At 40.3% G+C, this 23746-nt stretch overlaps 1 protein-coding gene across 1 annotated transcript in view; it reads right to left on the bottom strand.

Annotated features, from left to right (window-relative positions):
- The window catches only part of Cad87A (cadherin 87A), a 59613-nt gene that overhangs the window by 15978 nt on the left and 19889 nt on the right, over window positions 1-23746 (bottom strand). The window contains exons 2-3 of the mRNA XM_076689544.1: window positions 14360-14431; window positions 5358-5413 (exon numbers count right to left, since the gene is read on the bottom strand). Coding sequence (XP_076545659.1) covers window positions 5358-5413; window positions 14360-14431 — 128 coding nt within the window. The remainder of the gene's footprint in view (window positions 1-5357; window positions 5414-14359; window positions 14432-23746) is intronic.

Here is a 23746-nt window from a genome sequence, read left to right on the forward strand (position 1 = left end):
CCCGCGTAACTATTTACGTTTGATTTGTATTCTATGTAACAATTGTAAGTTTTACCGTTTATATGTCGCGACCGAACTTTCATTTTTATAATGTTATTGTTTTGTTGTAAATATTGTACATTTAACGCGTCATGTTCGTCCAATAATTCCGCAAGATAACGTTTTTACCGCGAGATTTTAAAGTTTGGAAATTCTATCCAATTAACGACTCCTCTATATTCGGCAACAAGAGGGAACAAGACAGTCGACACTAAAATCATGGACTCAGGATCGTACGCTTTACCCTTTATGATGCGTCTATTTACACGCCAATTTAGGCTCCGTGATTGCGTAAAAAAGTATCAGGGCATATAAACCGCATTGGAAAATACACCATTTGTACCATAAAACGCGCTTAACTCTTTTCTGGACACCCATATACTTAAAACGAAGGTCACCTTAATTGCAGCCATTTCCAGGTAGTACTGGTACGCTATAATATAATTAACCCTTTTCAGGGCGACCATATACTTAAAACGAGGAAAATCTTAGTTACAACTATTCACAGGTACCAGCTACAATTTAATTAAAAGTAATACGTACGTGAAAAGGTAAAGACGGAAATAGTTATAGAAGTCTATGTTCTTTACAGCGTTGAATAGAATGATATTGCATTTATAACTGTGATATCTTCTTTGACTATTAAAAGGACAACTAATGGCATCTAACACAGTGCCATTGTTCAAGACATGGTATAAATCTGTGATTTAGGGCTCCCACATACTTAAAACGAGAAAGACTGTGAAAACACGGACGTTAAAAGTTAGGACCAGAAAACTTAATTAAAAAATTTAAATTGTTAATATATTATTTAAATAAATGACTGTTAACTAACACACAGTTTAGGGAAAGAAGAGCTCATACTTTTCTGAGAGCTGTTTCTGGTACGAGAAACGTGGCGGGTCGGCGCTACGTATTCCCCTGTAGGTCGGTTAGGTTGAGCGCCTCTAACGTTCAGGCCGGCTTTGCCTTATGAAAGGGCGTTGCATTGGTTTTATTTTTTTTTAACTATGATGTACCAATCCGACACTTTTGAAATTTTTACAGATAATAGTTAAATAGTAAAGGATTATTCTGAATTTTTTCGGTGGGTGTCATCCAAGGGATTGTTTATAAAAATCATTTTCAAAGATTTATTTATTAATTTTCAACCCTTAATCATCGAATAAAAATTTTGAAAAAAAAATATGATATACAGCTAATGAATACCTACTATTTGCACTTTAATGTGATCAAATATCTTAAATAGTTTCTGAGAAAAAAAATGGTAAAGGTTTTGGGTTTTACCCTCATATCTCCCTTATCAGAGGGGGTAGGGGGTTGAAATTGCACACAATTGTTGTTTAGGCAAAAAGCATTATGTGATATAAATATCAACCGAAATTGTTACTGGGGCCGATTCACTATGCTTATACGGCTAGACCCTTTAAGTCCGTGTATTGTCTAGCTAAATAAATCGTTGAAATTCTCTGCCTCTGCCTCCGGTATTTCGTCCAGGCTAATAAAACATTTATATATTCTTGTTTTCTTTATAGTGTTTGCAAATATGATCATATTACACTAGTATTTCAGCGTTATAATTGGCTGAACATGCGACAGAGATAGGATTTTCCACGTCTATCTTGTTTCTATTTATTTGTACAACTCTTTCCACTAAAACTCCAACTTATCACGCGATATGTTCCATATTACTTTTTTCCTGTACATCCTAATATATACCCTGGCTTATTAAATTCTATCTGACTACGTCTAGCCGTAAAAATCTGTGTAATATAATTCTCTGCCTTCCAGTACCTTCATTTTATGCAATCTTCTTTTTACTTCTGTCGTTATAATTTACGATTCAAAGAATAAATTGTAATGTATATCTTTCTATGAAAATATTGCACTTTGAGAGAATAATTTAAGATAACATTTCAACTTCGTTTGAAAAACAAGAAACATTAGGGAAATTGAGCAAGTTTTATTCCTTAAGTCTGATGACAAGCCAGAGAGAGACTTCGGAAATGAACCCTGGATGAAACTTAAGAACACACAGTGAAGGTTCTTTGATCTTTGCAGAGGTAAATATACAGGTTGCTTAAAAAATAATGTACAGTGTAAAAAATGTAAGATTGGAATCTTTAAAGCCAGTAAGAGAAAATCGTGGAAAAAGGAATGTTCTCAGAATACATTACCATAGGAGGTAAGGTAGTTTCCTGCAAATGGGAAGGTTCTGAATCCAAATCCCAAGTTTTCTAGTAAATTTGCAGGGAAATTACTAAAAAAATGTGCTAGTGCACCCTAGAAAGTTAGATTTCTCCGAGTGTAAGAGTTATTACGCCAATGGTACGAAGGTATCCGATCAAATCCCCCAGTTTCCTAGGGAATTTGCAGGGAAATTACTAAATAAATATTCTAGTGCACCCTAGGAAGCTAGATTTCCCAGAGTATAAGTTACTACGCCAATGGTACGAAGGTATCCGATCAAATCCCCAGTTTCCTAGTGAATTTGCAGGGAAATTACTAAATAAATATTCTAGTGCACCCTAGGAAGCTAGATTTCTCAGAGTATATGTTACTATGCCAATGCTACGAATGTATTCGACCATTGACGAATGGGGCTGAACATGCAGTGGTACCTTCAAAGTTTCAAATATCCCTAGGGTTATTCTACCAAGTATTTACCCACTTAGTGGGATCCAAACATTTTCCTCTAGCATTTTCTCCTCCTCAGTAACGCTGCCACAATATGTAACGCGTACAAAGAGGAGAAATTCCAACAGAAGCTACGATAGCATTCGCGAAAGGCAAATTATTCGGGCATCCAAACGTTGGGCAAGCTCGGGAAGAACGATTACCAACGCGTTCGCAACGGCGCGAATAGGGAACAAAAGGGGAGCAGACAGGTCCTAATGAGAGAAACGCGGGAGAAGGAATAATGGGCAGGGAAACGAAAGGAAGCGGAAATGGATACGGCGACGGAGACGCAGACGGGCGTCGACCGTGCTCGAAGGGTAAAGGGAGCGGAGGTGAAGGAAAGAAGAGTTGGCGGCATCAATGGGGCAGAGAAACTTTTCAACCGATCAACTGTGATCGAACAGACGCGTATTATTGAGCGAGCGACGCATTATCCGGTAATACGGCCGACTGCATCCGAGGCATTATTGGAAACTCGTTGCTCCTGCCTCGACGAAGCCCTATTTAATAGGATCCTGAACAAATCTCCCGGACAGAAGCCGCATTCAGAAATGAAATAATAATATGTAAGAATGATTGATGAAAGACTGAATCCCCCATCTGTTCACAATACCATCTGAGAAGCATATGTGTTAGTGAAGGGCTGCTTAATAAATAACAGTCAGGTAAAAATCTTATCTATTTTTCAATGATAAATCGTATCATTTATTTTTTAATATCTACGTAATACCATCATAAGCTTTTTTAATCTCAAAAAAAATAGAAGCACGTTCGAGCACACACGGATATATCTAACAGATAGGTTCCAAGTGGATATAACTTGGATTAAGTGGATAGGGGACCAAGAATTTTTGGTTAAAAAATATCAAATCTTATAGTTTTCAACCTGAAACATTCGAAAATCCAAGTTAAAAGTTTAGGAAACCATGTATGTAACATAGTTTTGCAGGTTATGACGCCATATTGGTCCAACTCATATAAATGCATTGGTTAGGTTAGTCCTGCCACGAGAAATAAGGTAAACGAACCAATCAGAGTACGGGTAGAAATAATATGGCGTCGTACTAACCTATCTAACTCCACTAATACGTACATTTTTACACAATTGTATTTTTTAAACCTTTGGTTTCCTGAACTTTTCATTTATATTTTTAGATATTTCAGGTTGAAAATTACAAAATTTGATATTTTTGATCCGCCGAAACGAAGTTTTACCAATTTACTTTTTTAAATAAAAATACGTATCGAAGTTAATTAATTACAAACAATTTTTGTGCGAAATATTTACCAACGAATAAAATCAATAAGGTTTAAAGATCATTTAGCCCAACCGACGTTTCCAGTGCAATTACGTCCGCATGTACGGCCGCGTTTCGAAGGTAATCGAGGGGGCCGTATTCGCGAGAAACTAAACGTTACCCTTTGGCTGATCAATCGTACGCAGTCGATTGCAAACAAGTCGAGTTTCAATACACGCCAGCTGCGTTTCATTGCCTCTCTTTCCCCACCTCCTTCCATGTACCGTTGCATATCAGCCGGCAAAGAAGCGTTTATTTCGAAATGGAACGGTTTTTTGATGGCCACCTCAAAGGGCCAGCAATTAGAGATGAAAAAAGAGAGTGACATCAATACAACCAAAGGCGTGTTTAAAAAAAAAAAAAAAAAAAAAAAACATCACTATATTCGTGTCGAAAGGCTGAACGCCATTTTATGGATGACATTTTATTGGAGATACGAGTGTCTAGGGGGCAGCACCTTTGAAATTCATAAGGACTTTTTAGGGACTTTTAATCTCGTTCCCAGCAGTTGGCTAGAATGACTTACGCCGCCATATAAAGAGAGTCTACTGTACCCATAAATATCCCTGGAATGACTCTTTAAGGAGGCGAATTTCTAAGGAAAGAAATGCTGCAGCAGATATTCGGGATTGAATCGTTGATGTGCAAAAGATAAGCTGCAACACTCGCAAATAAAGCGACGGAAGCCGAGACGAGAGGAACGGAAGCGGATATGGAGGAGAAATACAGGTAAAGGGAAAAATCGAGAACAACATTTCTCTTCCTTGGAAAATCGTTCCAAAGCTTCGTCACTACAAGCTTCCTGTTTTCTGTACCGGAAAAGAGAACACCTTGTTCTCTTCGCTTTTGCCGTCTGCTTCGACCTTTTTATTTATTTCTCGTCAAAAGTCTTCTTGCCTTTTTTTTAAATAAATGATTTTTTTCTAACCTATAACACTGATTTTTCTTTGGATAGATAGCAGTATTCTGGAAGAAACAATTTTCTAAGGAGAAACAGGGCTGCGACATCGAGGGTGCAGAAAGTTTTGTCTCGGCTAATATTGCTTGGGAAAAATAAAGGGAGAACTGCCATTGATTTAAAGAATTGTCCTTCGCTACTTCGTGGTGGTAATTGATTGATAGGTTCCTTACGGCGAGACAAAACTTTCCTTAAGCCATTTGTGTCTCCTTGCGGATTTCTTGTCCTGGAAGTCATAAATCTAAGTCGGAATCTGGACAGACGGAAGAAAATGGCTGCCGGTAAGTTTTATGTAAAGATTTAAAGAAGGAATTCCAATTGACGGATCAGAAAAATAAATTTCCTTTCATTTTGGACCTGCAAACTTGAAAGAAAATGCTCACCGACGCATGTGGCCAAAAGACAAACCGCCAGCAGTGTTGCCAACTTCTTGGAAAACCTGAAAACAGAAAAAAATAGGTTAATATTAGATATATCAAAACGAGCAACAGGCTAGTTTTTTTTTTTTTTTTTCGATTCGTAATAACATCGAACCGAACTATTCGTGTTAACTGGCTGTTGGAAATTGGCCCTAACCAAAATTAAGATAGAGTGGCTGGCAGTTCGACATTTGAGGAATCGATGCTTCGAGAACATCGATTAGAAGCATTCGGTCTGCTACGACTCTGATAATTCAATTGATCGCCGCTACTCTAGGGAACTTCAAAACTTTAAGTAACTAGTAGTTTAATAGTTTAAGACAGAAAGCGAGTAGCTTTCGAAAGTAAGGTAATTAGGTCGTAAGATTGCTTGAGTCAATTTCTAATTAGTACTTTAATCACGATCAAACAAATATTATCCGTTGTATAAAACAGAGGGGGCAGCGAGTGACGGGCTCTCATTTCCTTGCGTCGCCATTTTCCCTAGGGACTAAAGACTTTCATTTTGCACTGTGCAGAGTATAAAGGAAATTATTTGCATGACTTTACAAGTGATTCCATGCCTTGAGATTAACAAAAAATGTAAATCTCCATTGATTGGATGATATAGAAATTTTCTAACCTCTTTGGACACATTGAGGTTAGAAAAAAGGATGCTAATATTAGGGATATGATCTCGTATCGCCAATTAGGGGATGACTAGGCGCTTGAATATACACTTACTATACCGTTGCTCTCACCGAAGAGAGTGTATAAATTCGGACGTGTTAATTACGTTATCTTCGCAATTGCATTAGCGTTGCCGTACACGGGAGACAAGAGCTTACGCGTTTGCATGCTGGCAATGTGAGGTAAGTAGTAGTAATAGCACATTCTCGTCGTACAGCTCGGCTGTGTAACTTGAGAGCCTCAATATACGTCAGTATAGTTCAGCTAATTACATAAATTATTACCCATCTCTACCATAACCTTATTTTTTAATAACCTATACCATTATTGCAATGAACTATATTTTTAATTTTTCCAGTTTTCGAAGAAATTCTGTTAGCTTGCTTAAAAAGTAAAATTGAAGGTACTTCAGTTATGTAGGGCACCCCAAGCGCTCGATAATTCCCTGCATTTCGGTCTCTACAGACGGCCACTCGTAAGAGAAGTACGGCCATGTGCGAGTGATGTGTAAGAGCTCGAGGTGCTTCCAACAGGAAATTATATGGCAGGGAATCAGCGAACGTCTAGTGCATAAGAAGATTAGAACGGTAGAATATTCGGGTAAATCGTCCGGGCCAAAGCGGGATCCGTGTTTCAGAATTCGTAATGAGATGTTGAAATGGAAGGAAGATTGTGCGAAGATGGTACAAGTGTTATTATCTTATTTTAGCATCATCTCTTACAACCGTAAGATCATTCTAAACAAGTTTCCCTCTTAAACGTTCCGATACCCCACCGCCTCTCTGATGAATAATTTAGGTGCAGACAGGAGTTTCGTCTCACGCTACCTTCCTGCAACATTGATGCACTTGAAGGTTGCCTAGTAACATACATAATAGATGCAACTAGTTCAAGCTTTATTAAACATATCTGTTTAGGAGAGAAGGTGGTCCAAATACTGGCGTAAAGGATAATGTTCAAGTTCCCCACCAGAGACTAGATATGATTGTATAAAGGAGAACTGACGAAGGAGGTATTTATTCCTATAGGGTGGTTTTGGAAGATGTGTCCTTCGCTGATAGGGCTGGATAGACTTCGGGTTCAGTCGGATTGGGTCGGAAAAGATCGGGTGAGATCGGGCGAAGCGAGAGCCCCACTCTCCTTTTAGGTTCGCGTTCGATCCCGCCCAATCATTTCTGAGCCAATCCGAAGCTCGGACACCCCACTCTTTCAGGTCCGCGCCCGATCCTGCCCGATCTTTTCCGAACGAATCCGAAGCTCAGGCGCCCCACTCTTTCACAATCGCAACAGATTCCGCAACCGCCCGATCCCCGGGCGAGATCGGATGAGGGCCTTACCGATTCGGGTAACCCTTTCGCCCGACCCCACCCGGTTTGTTTACCCGATCCGACTATAGCGACAAAGTCGCTATAACGTAAAAGCTCGTTAAAATCTAAAGAGAAATCCTTGGAAGCTTCTTGTCAGCTTCGGATAGAAATGTCTAAAGCTCGAGTGATTTTAATCTTGCCAAGAATCTTTCACTGTTGCTAAGTAACGCGACGTGCCGGTGACACTTTTAACTAATACTAAAGCACTTTTCTTTTTAAATAAAGTGGAGTAAAGGGAACACGTTGAAAAGCGGCGAGTCTGAGCTACTTTCTCTTTGTTCGTTCACCCTTGGGGGCAACACCTGCACGAGGACCAGCCGGGGAAGTAGTAACGCGTTTCTACCTGGAGTCTGTAAACAAGGAAAAACCGTGTAATTGCAACTAAATTATGCCCGCCTCTCTTCTCCAGCTACCTCTGAAAAGAATCATAAACATTCAGTGTGGCAGCCGAGGCAATTCGTTTCACTCTGACTGCTCTTGTCATGTCGTGGATCCTTATATAAGTTGTCTACGCCTCCCGGCGACAGTCTGGTTATTATATTAATTAAACAAATTGTTTATTTCTTGAAGTAGAGCTATGCAGCTCTAGACAGACGTATTAAATCTCTTCCTGTTGCTAAACTGTCCAATTAATCCCTGGGGAAAATTAGAAGCAATAAATATTGAAAGAAAGATGCAAATACACTTGAAAGGTTCAATTAATAATCGGATTAGTATTTTTCCAATGAGTAACCCAATTACTCTCTTTGTACCGGCGATAATTCACTTGCTCCCTGTCGAAACATAGTTGGCCCACATTAATCAACGTCCGACGGTGGTACGCTCCTGACCCCACACTTTCGGTTCAACGAAGGATCGACTTTATCAGGATAATCGAACAGAGTCGGTCAACCAAACTCTACCCTCAGGAAAATGCAGCATCCTTAACGAAATGGTCGTTTATCCAGGAGCTGACGAAGTGACTGGTTCCGTGTCCCATTCGTCGCCATCGTAAATCACCATCCACATAATAGACCAATCGTATCGGCACCCTCGTAAAAATTGCTCCTTTCTTTCTTTTGTTTGCCCTTAGATGGGAAACTGTGATCAATGGTGGACGATTCAGTCATATTGTCATTCTAGAAAAATGGCGAGTTACCTTTATTTTGGAAATCGTTTTATTCGGTACGGATGGCGTCATAAGATAGCAAGCTGGGTAGCCGAGTGGAGTCATAAGAGGTCACGGCGTTAATATTGACCAAATTAGTATTATTTTAAGAGTCAAATATGCGTATTTCATCCATCGAATGAATTTCAATGAAACGATGAAAATGAATTTCACAAATTCCCGGAAATTCTCAATACATTACGAAAGAATTTTCGATTTATCGATGCACGCGATATCAATTAAATCGTACTCAAATTCCGGACGCGCTAATTCGTCTAAATATAATAAAATTTCCATGGTATTTATTTCTATCGATCGAAAATACCATCTTCGAACGGGAGTCGTTGTTACCTATAAACGACTTATCGAATATGAATGTATACGTTCGTACAATTTTTGTTAAAATGTCCCATAAAAATTGCGAAACTACTATGGTGTCGTATATCAAACGATACGAGCACGTGCACTGATGGGCACCAGTTGTCTAGGCTTGGTGTAAACTTGACGCGTACCGTGCATTTTGTCTGGGTTACTGGAATTCACAGACTAATGGCTCACTGGGGAATTCGGATCGATAGATTCCGGCAACCACGGCATGCTGCGGCGGTTAATTGATGCCCGGTAAGATTAAAATCGTAGCATCGAGTGAACAAGTCCAACGGGCTTTCTACGAGGTCCGTGTCACTCATCAGAATATCAAAACGTCTGTTACATTTTAATGAGAACAGCCAGCGTAACAATATTCCGGTACAAAATAACTAAACAGGTGTACCATCTTCCTGCGATAAGATCGCTGTGTAACCTAACCTTAAAATTACCTAAGATGGTATAAAAAGGTTAGATAATTCTACCAACAGGGACACGAATGATGGGGCATGTACAGAGAAGCATCATTCCCGAATAGAATAATAATACTACCGGTGCGGAAGGGTTAGTCTAGGAGTCATTAACTCGAATTAATTAATGGCTTTGGGTATGGACACAATCAAGGACCGCGACCGTTTTGGATTTGCTCAACGTAATGAACTTCAATTTGTGGCTGCTTGTTATCCACAATATTGGGATTTCCTATTCCGATTAGAATGCTATTTTCCTTAATGTCATTGGTGTATTTGGGGCTTTTTCGACCCACCAAACTCTTATTTCTTAATTACATAAAATGATGATTGTAGAAAGAATACTTTTAAAATAAAATCATTAGAAAGTATTGCTTATTCTACTCAAGTAAAAATCATGCAGGAAAGACAAAGATGGGTCTACCCTCGGCTGGTGTTTCTTAATTCCTCCGCGTGAGGCCCCCAGCAGCAAATCGAACTTGGGGGCCTCACGCGGAGGACTTAAGAAACTCCGGACGAGGGTAGGCCCATGGATAAACAAGGATAGCGCGATAATGAAGCAGCCATATTGGTAATCCAATATCCTAAATCGTAGAAAATAAAATAAATGCAAGATTAAATGTAAGATATTTGAAATCTATTTGGAGATTCGCAGCTACTTAACAATAAGTCATTCAAAATGAGCCGTGTAATTATTGAAATGGTGACTCGCGTGTCTGAGCTGTCAGGAGACGAAACAATGAGCAGGCCAGCAGGATAATATAGATACACGGAAAGGATTGTCATGCCCGGGGCTGACATTCATCCTACAGATAACCAGTTTCCGCTTCGAGCGCTTCCTGCGGCTCGACGAATGATGCATAATCCGCCTCGAAATGGGGCCGAGCCTTCCTGCGGATCAAAATTCCACGGCGAAACCAAGTATTACAAGCTAAGATTTACCAGGATTTTTAGCCCCTCTTCCGGGATCCTCTGTTCGATGCCATTTAATCCTTTTATTTTTTTTTTAAGTTTTAAAGTTACGATTCGCATCGGACACCCTGTATGTTTTCCTCTCTTTCGTCGCCAGTGGTACAAGTACGGCATACAAGCGTCGGCTGTTGAATTGACCCGCACCACTGTGCGTCTCCATCTCGACGGTAGACACTTTCATTCATAGCCGAGAGCTTTTTATGAATATTAAATGTCGCCAAGTGGAATATCTCCGTGAGGTTTCCTAGATTGAACTACACAACCCTATGCACGCTTCTGAGAGCCGAAGTTGCGGGCGAAGCCCCAGCCTCGAACGTCATCCGCAGCTATTGTTTTTATGAAATCTCCGACCGGCGCAATCGATACGTCAACGTGACGCACAAAGCGTGGACTTTTTTAATATTTCTCCTACGAATTGGACCGTGCGAACCGTCTCGCGTCTCATCAACCCCCCTGGGTTCGCTGACAAAAACAACTCTGACGAACGAATAGTCTGAATATATACCCTTTGGTATTCGACGAATGTTGAAATAATTGAAATATTAATTCTGCAAAAGTTTCAATGGAGGGAGGACCGGACAAAAAAAAGCAACAACAATGTGGAATATTTAGCGACTGAAAACATAAGCGTAACCCAACCCACTGTTACTACTGGAATTCGTTGAACTAGGGACATTCCATGGTTTTTGGGATCTCCCCGCCCCACTCCCAGCTTTTCTCTGTCGCGACGTTTGCTCTTTGCAAAGTGTACCCAGGGTCCAGGTATTCGCACCATTCTACTATTCCTACGCACAAAGTTTAATCTATAGGGAATTTCCGGCTGGTGCGTGCACCACTGCATTCCACGGCCGACCGCCTGTATCAGATATCACGGATGTAGCTTTGAGCCAGGATAGTGGACCGATTACCACGTTCGATCCCCGCAGACCCTTTGAAACCGTTCGATCAAAATACGATTATTCGTCTCTCATTACCTACGATACGCTGCCACTACAGCCCCAATCGTGAAACGCTCACGCTTGTCCCTGCTGAAGCTTCTATCTGATTAAAATGCATACCCAATTTATCTGGGGGAGAGGCGTTCGGGTAACTAGGGTTATATTTAGAGGATTGACCATACCTTTTAGCCTTGTCGACAGTGTCAAGTGTTTAGTACCCAGAATTTCGCGAGATTTTATGAAAGAATCTTTGGATCTTTGAATTTTTCTGAAATAGCTTCGATTATGTATTGTTATAGGTGCGTAGATTTTCGTTGGTAATTTCCGTTGGTCGTATTTCGGGATTAGAGTGAGGTCGTTACACTGCTAGTGTGTGCATAGTCCCCGTTCGACATTACGAGATAATTAAAATCGAATTTCAGCCGACTGGGTTGTACACGCAGCCGAGCATGATTATCGAAATTGGCCAAGTTCGTTCTAGCTTAGGCGCATCTCTGAATACCAGCGGAATTATGTGTCAAAATTTATTGGCAGACCGAAATCCATGAATCCTTCCCCCGACCCCGTTCACCGCTGTTCCTCTGTCACACGCGACACGTACAATGGTAAATACAATCGAAAACGTCGCTGCGTTTGACGTTGTACATTGAAATTCATTCGTTTCTCGAATGAAATAACAGAAATCATTAATTCGACCCTATTCGTCTCATCGTTCAACGATGAAAGTCTTATTTCCTGTCTAATTTGATTATAAATTAATTTGCATACATTTTTTGTACGATTGGATGAATTATGAAGCAAGCACTTGCGAGAAAGTAGGCGCAGCTAGGGCGAACGATCCCTCTGGTGGCGAATGACAGAAGTAACGACATATTTATGGCGGACACGTATTAGGCGATGACTTTATAGAACCAAATGACGGATCAAATTTGGAATTCAACATGTTGAAGCCAGGACGATTTATCAAAGTCTATTGTTGGACTTAAGGACGTAGATTTACGGCCTTCATTCACAGGATGGTAATTATTCCTCTTTGTACGTAGATAGCTACATAAAGTGAAGTACCCGCGAGAATTCTAACCTCTACCTGCCACCTGGTACCGAGGTCTGAAGTGTTGCCACAATCTTACTTCAGGGTATAATCATCATCAGTCCAGATTTCTCGGCGGAAAGAAAAGGAGACGAGGTTGTTGCCCGAACAAGTTTCGCGACAATGTCGGCCGACATTGTTATGCGCCTAACCCCGTCGCAACTTTCCATCCTACTGCTAACGAAAGGCTCGGGCAAAGAAAGGATTGAAAGAAAAAAAAAAATAGCAGGGAGGAGAGAGTAAGAAAGATAGATTTGTTCGGGCTTGTTCGACCATGATGATTTGAAACGGTCGCGAGTTCCATGCGCAATGCCCGATCGATATAGCAGTTCTCCACGCGACACCGGCTGCGATCCCCGTTATCATCGCCGTCGCTACGTTTGTCGTTCGTCTCCATGCCCTTTTCAACCATCAACTTGTTGAGAGATAAAGGGGACACTTGCATGGAGAACCCATATCCATATAAGCCTTTGCAGCAAGAAAATGATAGATGGTTTGTCCCAAAAGTTTCTGAATTTTTCTCTAAGATAGTGGTGGTTTTGTTGAAGCTTCAAAGGAGCTTCTGAAGAGTGGAAAGGAAGACAGCTTCCTCGCTGAGATAATCTAGGGAAAGACTACCATGCTTGGTGCTGTACAGAACAAACGTCTACGTCCCTTTGCAGATATCGCCATTTCCCCTAGGGAAGACTACTATGCCCACTACTGTACAGTACCGACCTCTATGTCCCTTTGCAGATATTGCCATTTTCCCTAGGGAAGACTACTATGCCCACTACTGTACAGTACCGACTTCTATGTCCCTTTGCAGATATCGCCATTTTCCCTAGGGAAGACTACTATGCCCACTACTGTACAGTACCGACCCCTATGTCCCTTTGTAGATATCGCCATTTTCCCTAGGGAAGACTACTATACCCACTACTGTACAGTATTGACTACGTTCCCTTGCAGATATTGCCATTTTCCCTAGGGAAGACTACTATGCCCACTACTGTACAGTATTGACTGCGTTCTCTTGCAGATATTGCCATTTTCCCTAGGGAAAACTACCATGCTCGGTACTGTACAATATACATAGAACCAAAATGACAGAAAAAGACAGGAAGAATCAGTGATCAAAAATTCAAAATGGCGGACCCAATATGGCTAATATTCACTGTTCACTGATCCTGGAAATTCTCATTCAAATTCAATTCTATGAATATATTGAAGCAAGTTATCTTTTGCGGGTTTATAAATTCTAAGGACGAATGATTTTAAGGAAATGAAAGTTCTATTACCATCGTTCAAATTATTCCTGCAATTTATTATCAAAGTCCAATCTCGCTGTACTCGATTATCATTCATAACAGCGGAGCAGAGCGCGGGGAATTAAAGCAAAATGAAAATGGAAGATGCAAGGAGCAATTTAAAAGTTCAATAAAATCGTAAACAACGGCTAAGGCGGGGTAAAAATAATTTGCTCGGCGCAGCATGGAAGGAAGTGACAGTGGAAAACGAAGGATAGAAAAAGCGTGGTAAACACGCGAATAAATATTTTCCCCCCGATCGTGTGTTTGCACATTATAGCAGAAAAATACGTGTTATCGATTGGCAGATATTTTCAACTTCTTCGGTAGAAATAAAACATCGAATATCCATATTATTCTACCAATTATTTCAAAATACATTTGTTGAAGGAAAACATTCATACAAAATACATCCACCATTCATTATTTTTCATAAAGCACACGATATGCAATTCTATGAAATTTAATTTTCTGATGAATTTTTTATTATTGTATAAAGAAGGAACGATTATATTGTAAATTGAGATATCTGGGACAACTCCGTTCAACCCCGAGGTGATCAACTGATCTGGGTTAAATTTAATTGGTCCATTGGACAATTAAAAAGCAATTCAATTATATTAATTAAATTCTGTGTATTTGTCGATGAATAACTTACCTCGTTGAAAACATCTGAATTGAATGGACCCTCGTGTCAGTTCGTGATCCCATGGTTTGGCACTGTGTCCATCTGCAAAGAAATAAAACACAAATTTAGAATAAACGAAGAAATCTTTACGTAGCCATTTTCAATGAACCATAACCTCTAAATTGGTTTCCCATAAGCGCCATCTAACCTAACTTTTCTGTCATGAAATCATGCCAGACTTCCCATCCCGAAATCCATAACGATCTATTACAACCAGGTAATAATTAATTTTCAACGTATACAAAACAGGATAGAATTTCATAGGATATAAGTTACATCATTATTACGATTTATACTAGCGTGGTAGCGCTTTCTATCCAATTCTAGAGTTACGGAAATGTTAATGGAACCTAAGTTGTATAAAGTGTCCACTATGCAGTTAATTTGAATAATTGTACACATGAAGTCTTAATTATTAAAATTCTACAAACTATTTAATCCTAATCTTTTACAAAAAACAAAAAAAATACAATTTACAGTTTTCAATGTGTAATATAATTTCAAAGATAAATGACTCCAATTACTTTTCCGAGGGTATAGAAATGCCAGTAAATCAGATTTGATTCGCGAAATCCTTTGCTATTTACTATTTCCTCGGCTGCATCGGTCGAGATAATCAACCTTATTGTCGCTAAGAGAATTTCACCGTCAGTTCGGAAGCGGAAACTTTTCGTCGATAGGAAAGTTTCGCGAGGAACGACTTCATCGTCGCGTCTGCTAGGAAAACGGCCACGGGTACAGGACGGGCTTTCAGGTATCCGTGAAAAGTCCTGGAAGAAACAGCTGTATGGAATCGGTGGGCCAAAGTCGAAGCAAAACCATAAGAAAGCTGAAAGGTGATGTTGCAGAGGGTCGGAGTGGACGGGTGGTAAAAAGAAGAGAGGGGAAGTGTCGGGAAAGCATTTCCAAGTCCTCGAGAAAATTCGTTATCGAGAATTGAAAAGTTCAAGGAAAAACGTGCTCACGTAGCTAAATGAAGTGGGTACGGGCTAATGCATGCCAAACGGGGTGGCCACCCTCTATGGGCCAGCGAAGCTCCGAAACTGAAATGGAAATGGGAAGTTTCGTCGAACCATGGGAGGAGGAGCGTGAAATCAAGTGGAGACGTTTCTCGTGTCCTGATAAAAGTTTATACGCGATTGGAACGATATTTCGTGGATTGAATCGATAAGATTCCAAGAGATATACAGGCTGAGAGTGTCTAACCGTTTCTAAGGTATTCATAACCTAGAAATATTCTTTACACAATTATATAAGTGGAGTTTCGTTTCTGCTCCGCTAGAGGCGCTAATGGCGCTCTTAATCCTTAATCCGGACGGCGGACCATGGAGAGAGCCTCAATTTTCATTTAATCGCTTATTTCATATTATTTTTCTTAAAAAATTATTCTTTTAATATATGAAAATCTTCATAAATTATGTATTTTAATTTAGATTAATATCCTTGTACATGTTTTGTAAGGTTGGGTTGGGTAAGGTTAACCTTCAATTTCAGACAACACTGCTTTTGTTGGACTACTAGAAAACACTTGTTTATTAATCATTTCTCTCAAGGCACTCTATCGTAAGGAAGCAGAGATAAAGATAAGAGCATCCTGCTGCCACGAGAAGATTACTCGCAAACATTTATTAGAGAATTTATCAGAAGGTTGGTTCCCGTGCAAAAGGCTGAAATTACGTAGGATTTCTCTTGTTTTCAACGTCACTCGAACGCAAGCCATTCCCCCGTGAAACTTAATAATGAAGTCTGGTCGGGGGTCGCAAAACCTTTTTCGCTGCGCTGAAAAATTGCTCTCCTCGACTTGCGGAAAAGTTTCACGAGCCCTCTCGCAAGCTGGCACCGTGTGGTAGACGCACGAAACAACGATTTCACCCTTTCCCGCCATATGTTGCCTTTCATGCTGTTCTAATATTCTTACAAGTTGAAATATATTATTTTAACTTGTGGCATTTATAGTCATCCCCCCAACAGTGGAATAAAATTACGACCCTCGATTAATCCTTGCTGTTTAGACCTAATTTTCTTGGATCATTAATGCTCTAAAAAATTGACAAGAGGGTTGCAAGGTAGGGTGAACACCCCATACGCTTCATGGGCTATGGAAAGCAAAGGTCGACGGTACAGTTGATTAAACGTTCGTTCAACCAATGTGGGAAACCATGATTTATTTGCGCGTTATATCGGCGAGTGTCGATGGGTATGCGGCGCCCATTTAAACAGAAATTCACACGGTCGAATCGTTTTCGAAGAGGGCGACCATATGGTGACCCTATCACTGATCCCATAGAAGTGATGAACTGCTTTACTTCCTCTCTCAGCTGATCTTATGAACTGTACCAAAATTTAGGTATTTTCAATTTCATTTTTATGGATGTTTAGTGGAAGAGGAGGGAGTTGAGTCTCTCCGGACCTTAGTTCGCCCTTAGTTCGGGCCGGCGACCGCCAGGTGGCGGCGGGATTGATACCGTTCTCGCTAGCGGTCGCCTGGCATGCGATCCAAAAGTACAGCGATGTTGTAGGCGTATAGGCAGGGATCATCTGTCGTCCTTTCCATCTCATAATTAGTAAGTTAGGTTAAATTAACAATAATCAAACAAAGATTGTACCAAGGGGTTTTAATTGTACTCGATTCTCATTTTCCTTTAAAATAATCATGTGACCTGATTAAGCTGTGATGTAATGAGCAAAGTATATATGTTGTAATGTATTAAGACTGTCCAGCCCTCGAGACCCTAGATACCTAATGGCAAGAGGGTTTTATTTTTATTATACTATTATGGTTCTGGTTGTTTTGTAACCTCCCCAATATTCCTGATGTAATACTGATGTCAATAAACAATTATTTCAAAAAAAAAAAAGGATCATCAGCCCCACTGACGAGTCTGGCGGATGATCCCAACACGAAATGCCTTTTTCTACCTCCTACATTTCCGACTTTCTTACAAGATTCTGTTAATTGCTTGCCCCATTATTCCTGTCTACGTCTTTACAAAACGGTGATTTACTTTCCTGATATTTCTATGGATGGGAGCCAGCGAAGCCAACGTACTGCTCAAAGGAAAGAATTAAAAATCGGTTTCTTGAAGCGTGAAATCGCACCGGTTCGGACGAACGGATATTTATGAGCAGAAATTCTTGGCAAACGGTTTCCAATATTCCTCCACGTTCCTGCATGTCCAGATACCTTCGAGGAAAAATCTTGAAACTTCCAATCGTGCTTGCAATTAATTTTATTACATAATATTTACTGACTTTTCCCCCTCCCTTTTTCAAGGGAACTAGTTTCAGAATGAAACTGAAATTAATTACAAACGCAGAGATCCTACGTACGATTATTTAATTACGTCAGGATAAACAGAGTTTAACTTCAGCCGGTTACGAATGAAAATTCTCGTAACGTTAGACGACATTTTTCAGATATGACTTTTCACTCGTTGTTATAGAGAACCAGCGCTGTTGCTGTTCAGCGAAATTACTGTTCCTTTTTTTTTTTCTCTCTCTCTCTCTCTCCACCACGGTATATCCAGCCATCCGTAAATAATTTAAAGTCTAACAGGTCCGCGATATTTCTCTGTTCGCGGGGACCATTCTACCCGGCCACTGCTTTCATTTAAGTTAATTGATGTATTATATACACTGACTGAAAACTGCCGGGTGATTTATGATTCTTATTACGTTGCTTCTTTTTCACCAGGCGAAACCTCGTATAAGTTTCTAGGGTAATGGCCTCCGCCACTCTTCGAAGACAAAACCTTTTCAAATAATGAGATTCAGATTTCCCGATGAAACTCCGACGATAATAGCCGGCGAAAACAATTGTACCCTCGTAATCGTTCAAAAAGTTTGAAATTTTCTTTCAAACACGACACACTTACTTGACGAATAACACAGGGAATTTTCATTGCCTCGGCTCGCCGAGCATAAGCGGGCAAAATTTTACTGCACTTCCGGTAACAAGTTTCTTTCTGTCCCGCGGTATTGTTTGAACTACGGATAACGGAAAGAAGTTTCAATCCCTGTTGGATTAACAGAAAAGTTGTACTTCACGGGTTGCATGTTTTATAGGAATGAAGTTCATCTATGGAGCTTCGCAATTTTCATCCTCTTTAATAGTCTGGGAACTTCTTTTGCTAGGGGGGGATAAATCGATGAAAAGTAATTATTGTATTCATAATAATTAATTACGTAATGTGATACCTAATGATAAGCGAATGAAACACTAATGTAATGTACTCTATGATTGCGGACTACTATATTTTGAAAATGGCGGGAAAACTAGGGACATCTTTCATTAAGCAACATGGGGGACGGTTTCCCCGAGCGCCATCTTGGGGAACATAACCTCTCGGTATTCTACGTACCTGAAGAAAACTCATAAATAAATAATAAATAATTCTTCTATTTGAAAACAGAAAACAGTTCCCAGAGGGAAATCTCTGAGTGACGGAAAAACAGTGGAACACCAAGACTAATCGATAAGGCTAAGCCAATAAGACGCATCTACGTCTCTGTTTTCCGGCAGCCATCTGCACCAATTCCTAGAATCCTATTTCGCCGAAATCCTAGGACGATGCTGGACAGAGAAGGGAGGCTGATTTCGCTCTGTTGCTCCGATAATGGGGTCCATCCAACCCTGCCTATAATCCCTATTCCTACAAGTCGGTTCTATCGTCATTATCCTCGAGCTTAAGAAAATATTGCCACCTGTCGGTGAATAATTCTATCAAAAATTCCATCGAATGGCCCGAATTTCGTTTAGAAGCCAGATGGATCGTTTCGATAGACGATGCGTCATCGTTGTTTTGAAAAAAAAAAAAAAAAAAAAAAAATTGAAATTGCTTCTAATGGAGAAGGAAATAGGGAATCGATGGAGCTGTCCCTCAGAATTTTCCAACCTATCGGACCACACGGAGTTTCGATTTACCCGTAAACGTGGTAAATTGACTCGGTCGACAGTTTGTCCACTCTTCTTGGTTGGAAAGGTGGGTTTCTTTTGAAAAAAGGTCCGATACGAGACGTAACGTCTGGCTATGATTACGTTCGTTCGGCTGGAAACGATTTTAAAGATCTTTCTTTACTTTGCACTCGTCTACTTCGTCGTCTATCCTTCTACCAAGGAGCCGGTTTAATTATGGAATGTCATTATCTCTGTTGATAAGAAACTACGGTACCGTGATAATCGCGGTGGTTTAGTCAAAAGAAATTCCGTGATACCTCCGAGGAGTTCTATCTTCATCGCGGATTTATGAATGAAAAATGAACGGATTTATCGTTGAAATTCTAGCTGCTCGTACAATATAGCGAAACTGAAATAGGATTTAATTAATAATTCTCATCTATGATGGCCTAGAAGAGGGAGTGTATAATTTGTTGTCCAAGGATTATCCTAATCGACGCTAGAGGGAGCAGTTTATTTACCCCGGAACCACGATGTAACGACGATGACGAAGGGTGTACGAAGACAGAGTGGAGAACAGAGGACGGTGTTTCTCGTCCGTTAGTTTCGTGGGCTAGAGTCTCGTCGAGTGGGTGTCGGGCACAGTGAAGGGTTCGTTCCCGAGGGAAATAAGGAAAACAAAAGGGAGAAATGCGGGCAAGCAGTTTCTAGTACGCGCAGCTAAAAGCATAAGGCCTCGCTAAAGGGGCGAGGGATTTAATTTAAATCGCTTCTTTGTAGGATTTATGGAACCTAACCGTGAATTAAGTGGAATCCAATGATAAGGGATTTCATATTTCATGAGAATTGCATTGCTGTAAAGGGAATCTCTTTGTGGGATAGGGTAGGTCCTTTGGCTTTGTTAACAGTGTTGGGAATTTGGGACTTGGAAATTTAGAACTTCGGGAATTTGAGACTTGGGACTTGGGGATTTGGAGGTTGAGGACTTGGGACTTGGGAATTTAGAACTTGGGAACTTGGGAATATTGGAATTTGGGACTAAGGACTTTGGAATCTGGGACTCGGGACTTGGGGATTTGGGGCTCGAGGACTTGGGACTTGGGAATTGAGAACTTGGGAGTTTGGGAATATTGGAATTTGGGACTAAGGACTTTGGAATCTGGGACTCGGGACTTGGGGATTTGGGGCTTGAGGACTTGGGACTTAGGAATTTAGAACTTGGGAGCTTGGGAATATTGGACTTAGGAATTTGGGACTAAGGACTTTGGAATCTGGGACTTGGAACTTGGGGATTTGGGGCTTAAGGACTTGGGACTTGGGAATTTAGAACTTGGGAGCTTGGGAATATTGGACTTGGGAATTTGGGACTAAGGACTTTGGAATCTGGGACTTGGAACTTGGGGATTTGGGGCTTGAAGACTTGGGACTTGGGTACTTGGGGATTTAGGACTTGAAGGTTTTGGAATACTGAATTTGGGACTGGAGACTTAGAAATTTGGGACTTTGGATCTTGGGACCTGGGGCTTGGGACTTGGGGCTTGGGGCTTGGGGCTTGGGGCTTGGAAATATAGGACCTGGGGGCTTGGGAATATTGAACTTGAGAATTTGGAACTTGAAAATTTATGAATTTGGGACTCGGAGACTTCAGAACTTGGGACTTAGAAATTTAGGAATTATAAAATTTAAAAACTTAGAAATTTGCGAATTTGAAAACTTTAAACCCATAAAATCTATACACCCTTTCGAAACAACACGCTACCCTTTTTTCATCGCTGGATATAAATTTCTACCGACGGCGAGTATCGTTGGAAGTTTCTGTTTCCTGTTTCCCGTAACACATTCCGAATGTAAAACGCGTCCGTCGCGCTCCAGGACAGACGTTCTGGATACACCCCTCGCTTCCTTTTATTCTCCTTGATTCGAAGTGGTCAAACACCGGCAATCAAAATGTACCTTACAATTTCGACCACTATGATTATTTCCTTCCGTTCTTCTTTCTCCCCTGCCCAACACTTTGTTATTACTACTTCAGACGAATCTCGTATTCTTTCATCATAAAAAAAAGAGGAGAAAGGAACAAAGGCTACGATCACTTTTCACGCTCGCCTTTCCGGTTGGTTACAGTTTCTTTGAAATGATGATCGCGAGCTTGAATATAACATGAACAGCCACGGCGTGAAACATCTTCGTTTATGTCTTGTTGGACAGTCGCGGTGCAGCTACCGTTAATAACAGGGACGAATAAATTACTCTTTAGAAGCTATGAAACTACACGGTCGAGAGCTTGTTGTATGTCCAACGTTTACGTTCAAAACTTTACGTGTTTTCAAGTGACGTAGCAAGTCGAGAAAGCAGTGGTGCTTCAAGGAACTTCTGCTAATTATTATATCTATTTCTCGGGGTTATTTGAACGCTTTTTCTCTGCTCTTCGACGCTTGATTCAACATGGCACGTATTCAGCGGTTTTAACGTTGGAAAGTTTGGAAAAGCGAGGGGGGTACCGTGCAAACTTGTTCGACATGTAAGGCTGTAAGGGAGCTCAGTTATTCCAAACAGCGCACGTGCATACCTATAATTTGTTCATAACGTAGGCCATACTTTGAATACCATACAAATTCCGGCGCTTTCGAACTTTAAAGTGTTTGAACAATTTCCATCGGTTTAATGCTTTCTTTGGTTAACATTCAAACTGGCTGGGCAGTTTCATTCTCGTAAATGAATTTTAATTTTTTCCATGTATAAAATAGTATTAAACTCGTAACCTCAAAAAATTGAATATAACTTCGAACATAACCTCAAAATAATCAAAAATTTCAGCCTGTAAGTTGGAAATTTTCCATGTATAAAATAGTATTAAACTCATAACCTCAAAAAATTGAATATAACTTCGAACATAACCTCAAAATAATCAAAAATTTCAGCCTGTAAGTTGGAAATTTTCCATGTATAAAATAGTATTAAACTCATAACCTCAAAAAATTGAATATAACTTCGAACATAACCTCAAAATAATCAAGAATTTCAGCCTGTAAATTGAAAAAATCGAATAACCTCGATAACCTAACCTAAAATTTAATTATAAATTAGCGATTTTTTGATACTTAAAAGATTTTCCAAGCATGCTGCAACAAAAATGAATTTCCCTACTGTAAACTCACGCGTCAACGATATTTTCCACATGGATGCATACATAGAACATAAACGTCTTGGGACGTAGCACGGTACATAGAGCATAGGTAAACAGAAATGCAAGCAGATAAATGCATACTCGCTGTATTCGATGGTTATCGTTTGAAACAGTTGGAAAACTTTCAGCGAGTTCTTTTCGAGGGAAGGAGGACGGCCATTTTGCTGGGTAATACAATGCACTCGGAATAACGCCGTGAAATGGCGGGACCAGCGAGAATGGGAACTTCAAAGGTGGAAAAGTGGAAGACACCGGGACAGGAGACACGATAAACCCGAAGGAAAGTGTTGCTGACGTGTGTAAACGTTTCACGGTTTAAGTTTCCTCTCGAATCGCTGCACGGTCCGTTCTTTTTACAATGGCGGACGAGGTAATTTGTAAAGTAAGGTTAGTTTTAGAATCGATGTTATCTAACCTAATATAGAAAATTGTATATTATTTATCAATAATAAGGGACATTATAGGTATGTCAGGGAATATAATTTGATGAAGTAAAAATCAATATTTAACCAGCATGTATTGAATTACACCAGGTATTTTCCGATAGTAATTATGGAAAATATAAATTTACACTGTGTTCATTTAATCACGTTCCATTTATCGATTGCCCTCCCCCATCCCATCCCTCCCCCCTCCTTCACCCCCGACGCTTTGCCAGTCTCTGGAGAGAGAGAAAATTTCATATAAAGCTTCCAACTTATTTGCACACAGAATGTACTAGCAGTATTTGCACAAATTTTACGCGGATTTATTCTTGTACATATTTTTTGAGGGGCGGACAGTTTTTCTCGCTTATTTGAAACCGAAATCGTACTACGTGTCACCAAGGTGGCCTGATTTTTCAAATCGGCTTTTCCCAACCACGTGTCAACCCTTCGCACCTACATTTTCCGCTCTGAGGTATTAGGATACTTAGTATGTCCCGGGGTAATCCTGAAAAATTTACTTTTTTTTCATCTCTACAGGGTGATTCAAAAAGAATGACCATTTTAGAATTTCATAAATTTCAAGGGAAAGGAGATGGCCATTTCCATACCTTAGTCGAGCCCCATTGCCCCGGCAAATTTTTACCCTATAGAATAGGCCGCCAAGATGATCTGTACCAAGTTTTATCCAAATCGATTAATGGGAATATGGTCAAAATGGCGCCCAAAATTGACCATTTTAACACGGGGCTTTATGGGGAGTGCTTTCGGCATCCTAGTTTCCGGATATGTTAAACTGGACGATAATACCTTTCAAATGAGCCCATGAGCATCAAAATCGTCAAATG

This window comes from Osmia lignaria, chromosome 8 (assembly GCF_051020975.1).
Source record: "Osmia lignaria lignaria isolate PbOS001 chromosome 8, iyOsmLign1, whole genome shotgun sequence".
Taxonomy (NCBI): Eukaryota; Metazoa; Arthropoda; class Insecta; order Hymenoptera; family Megachilidae; genus Osmia; species Osmia lignaria.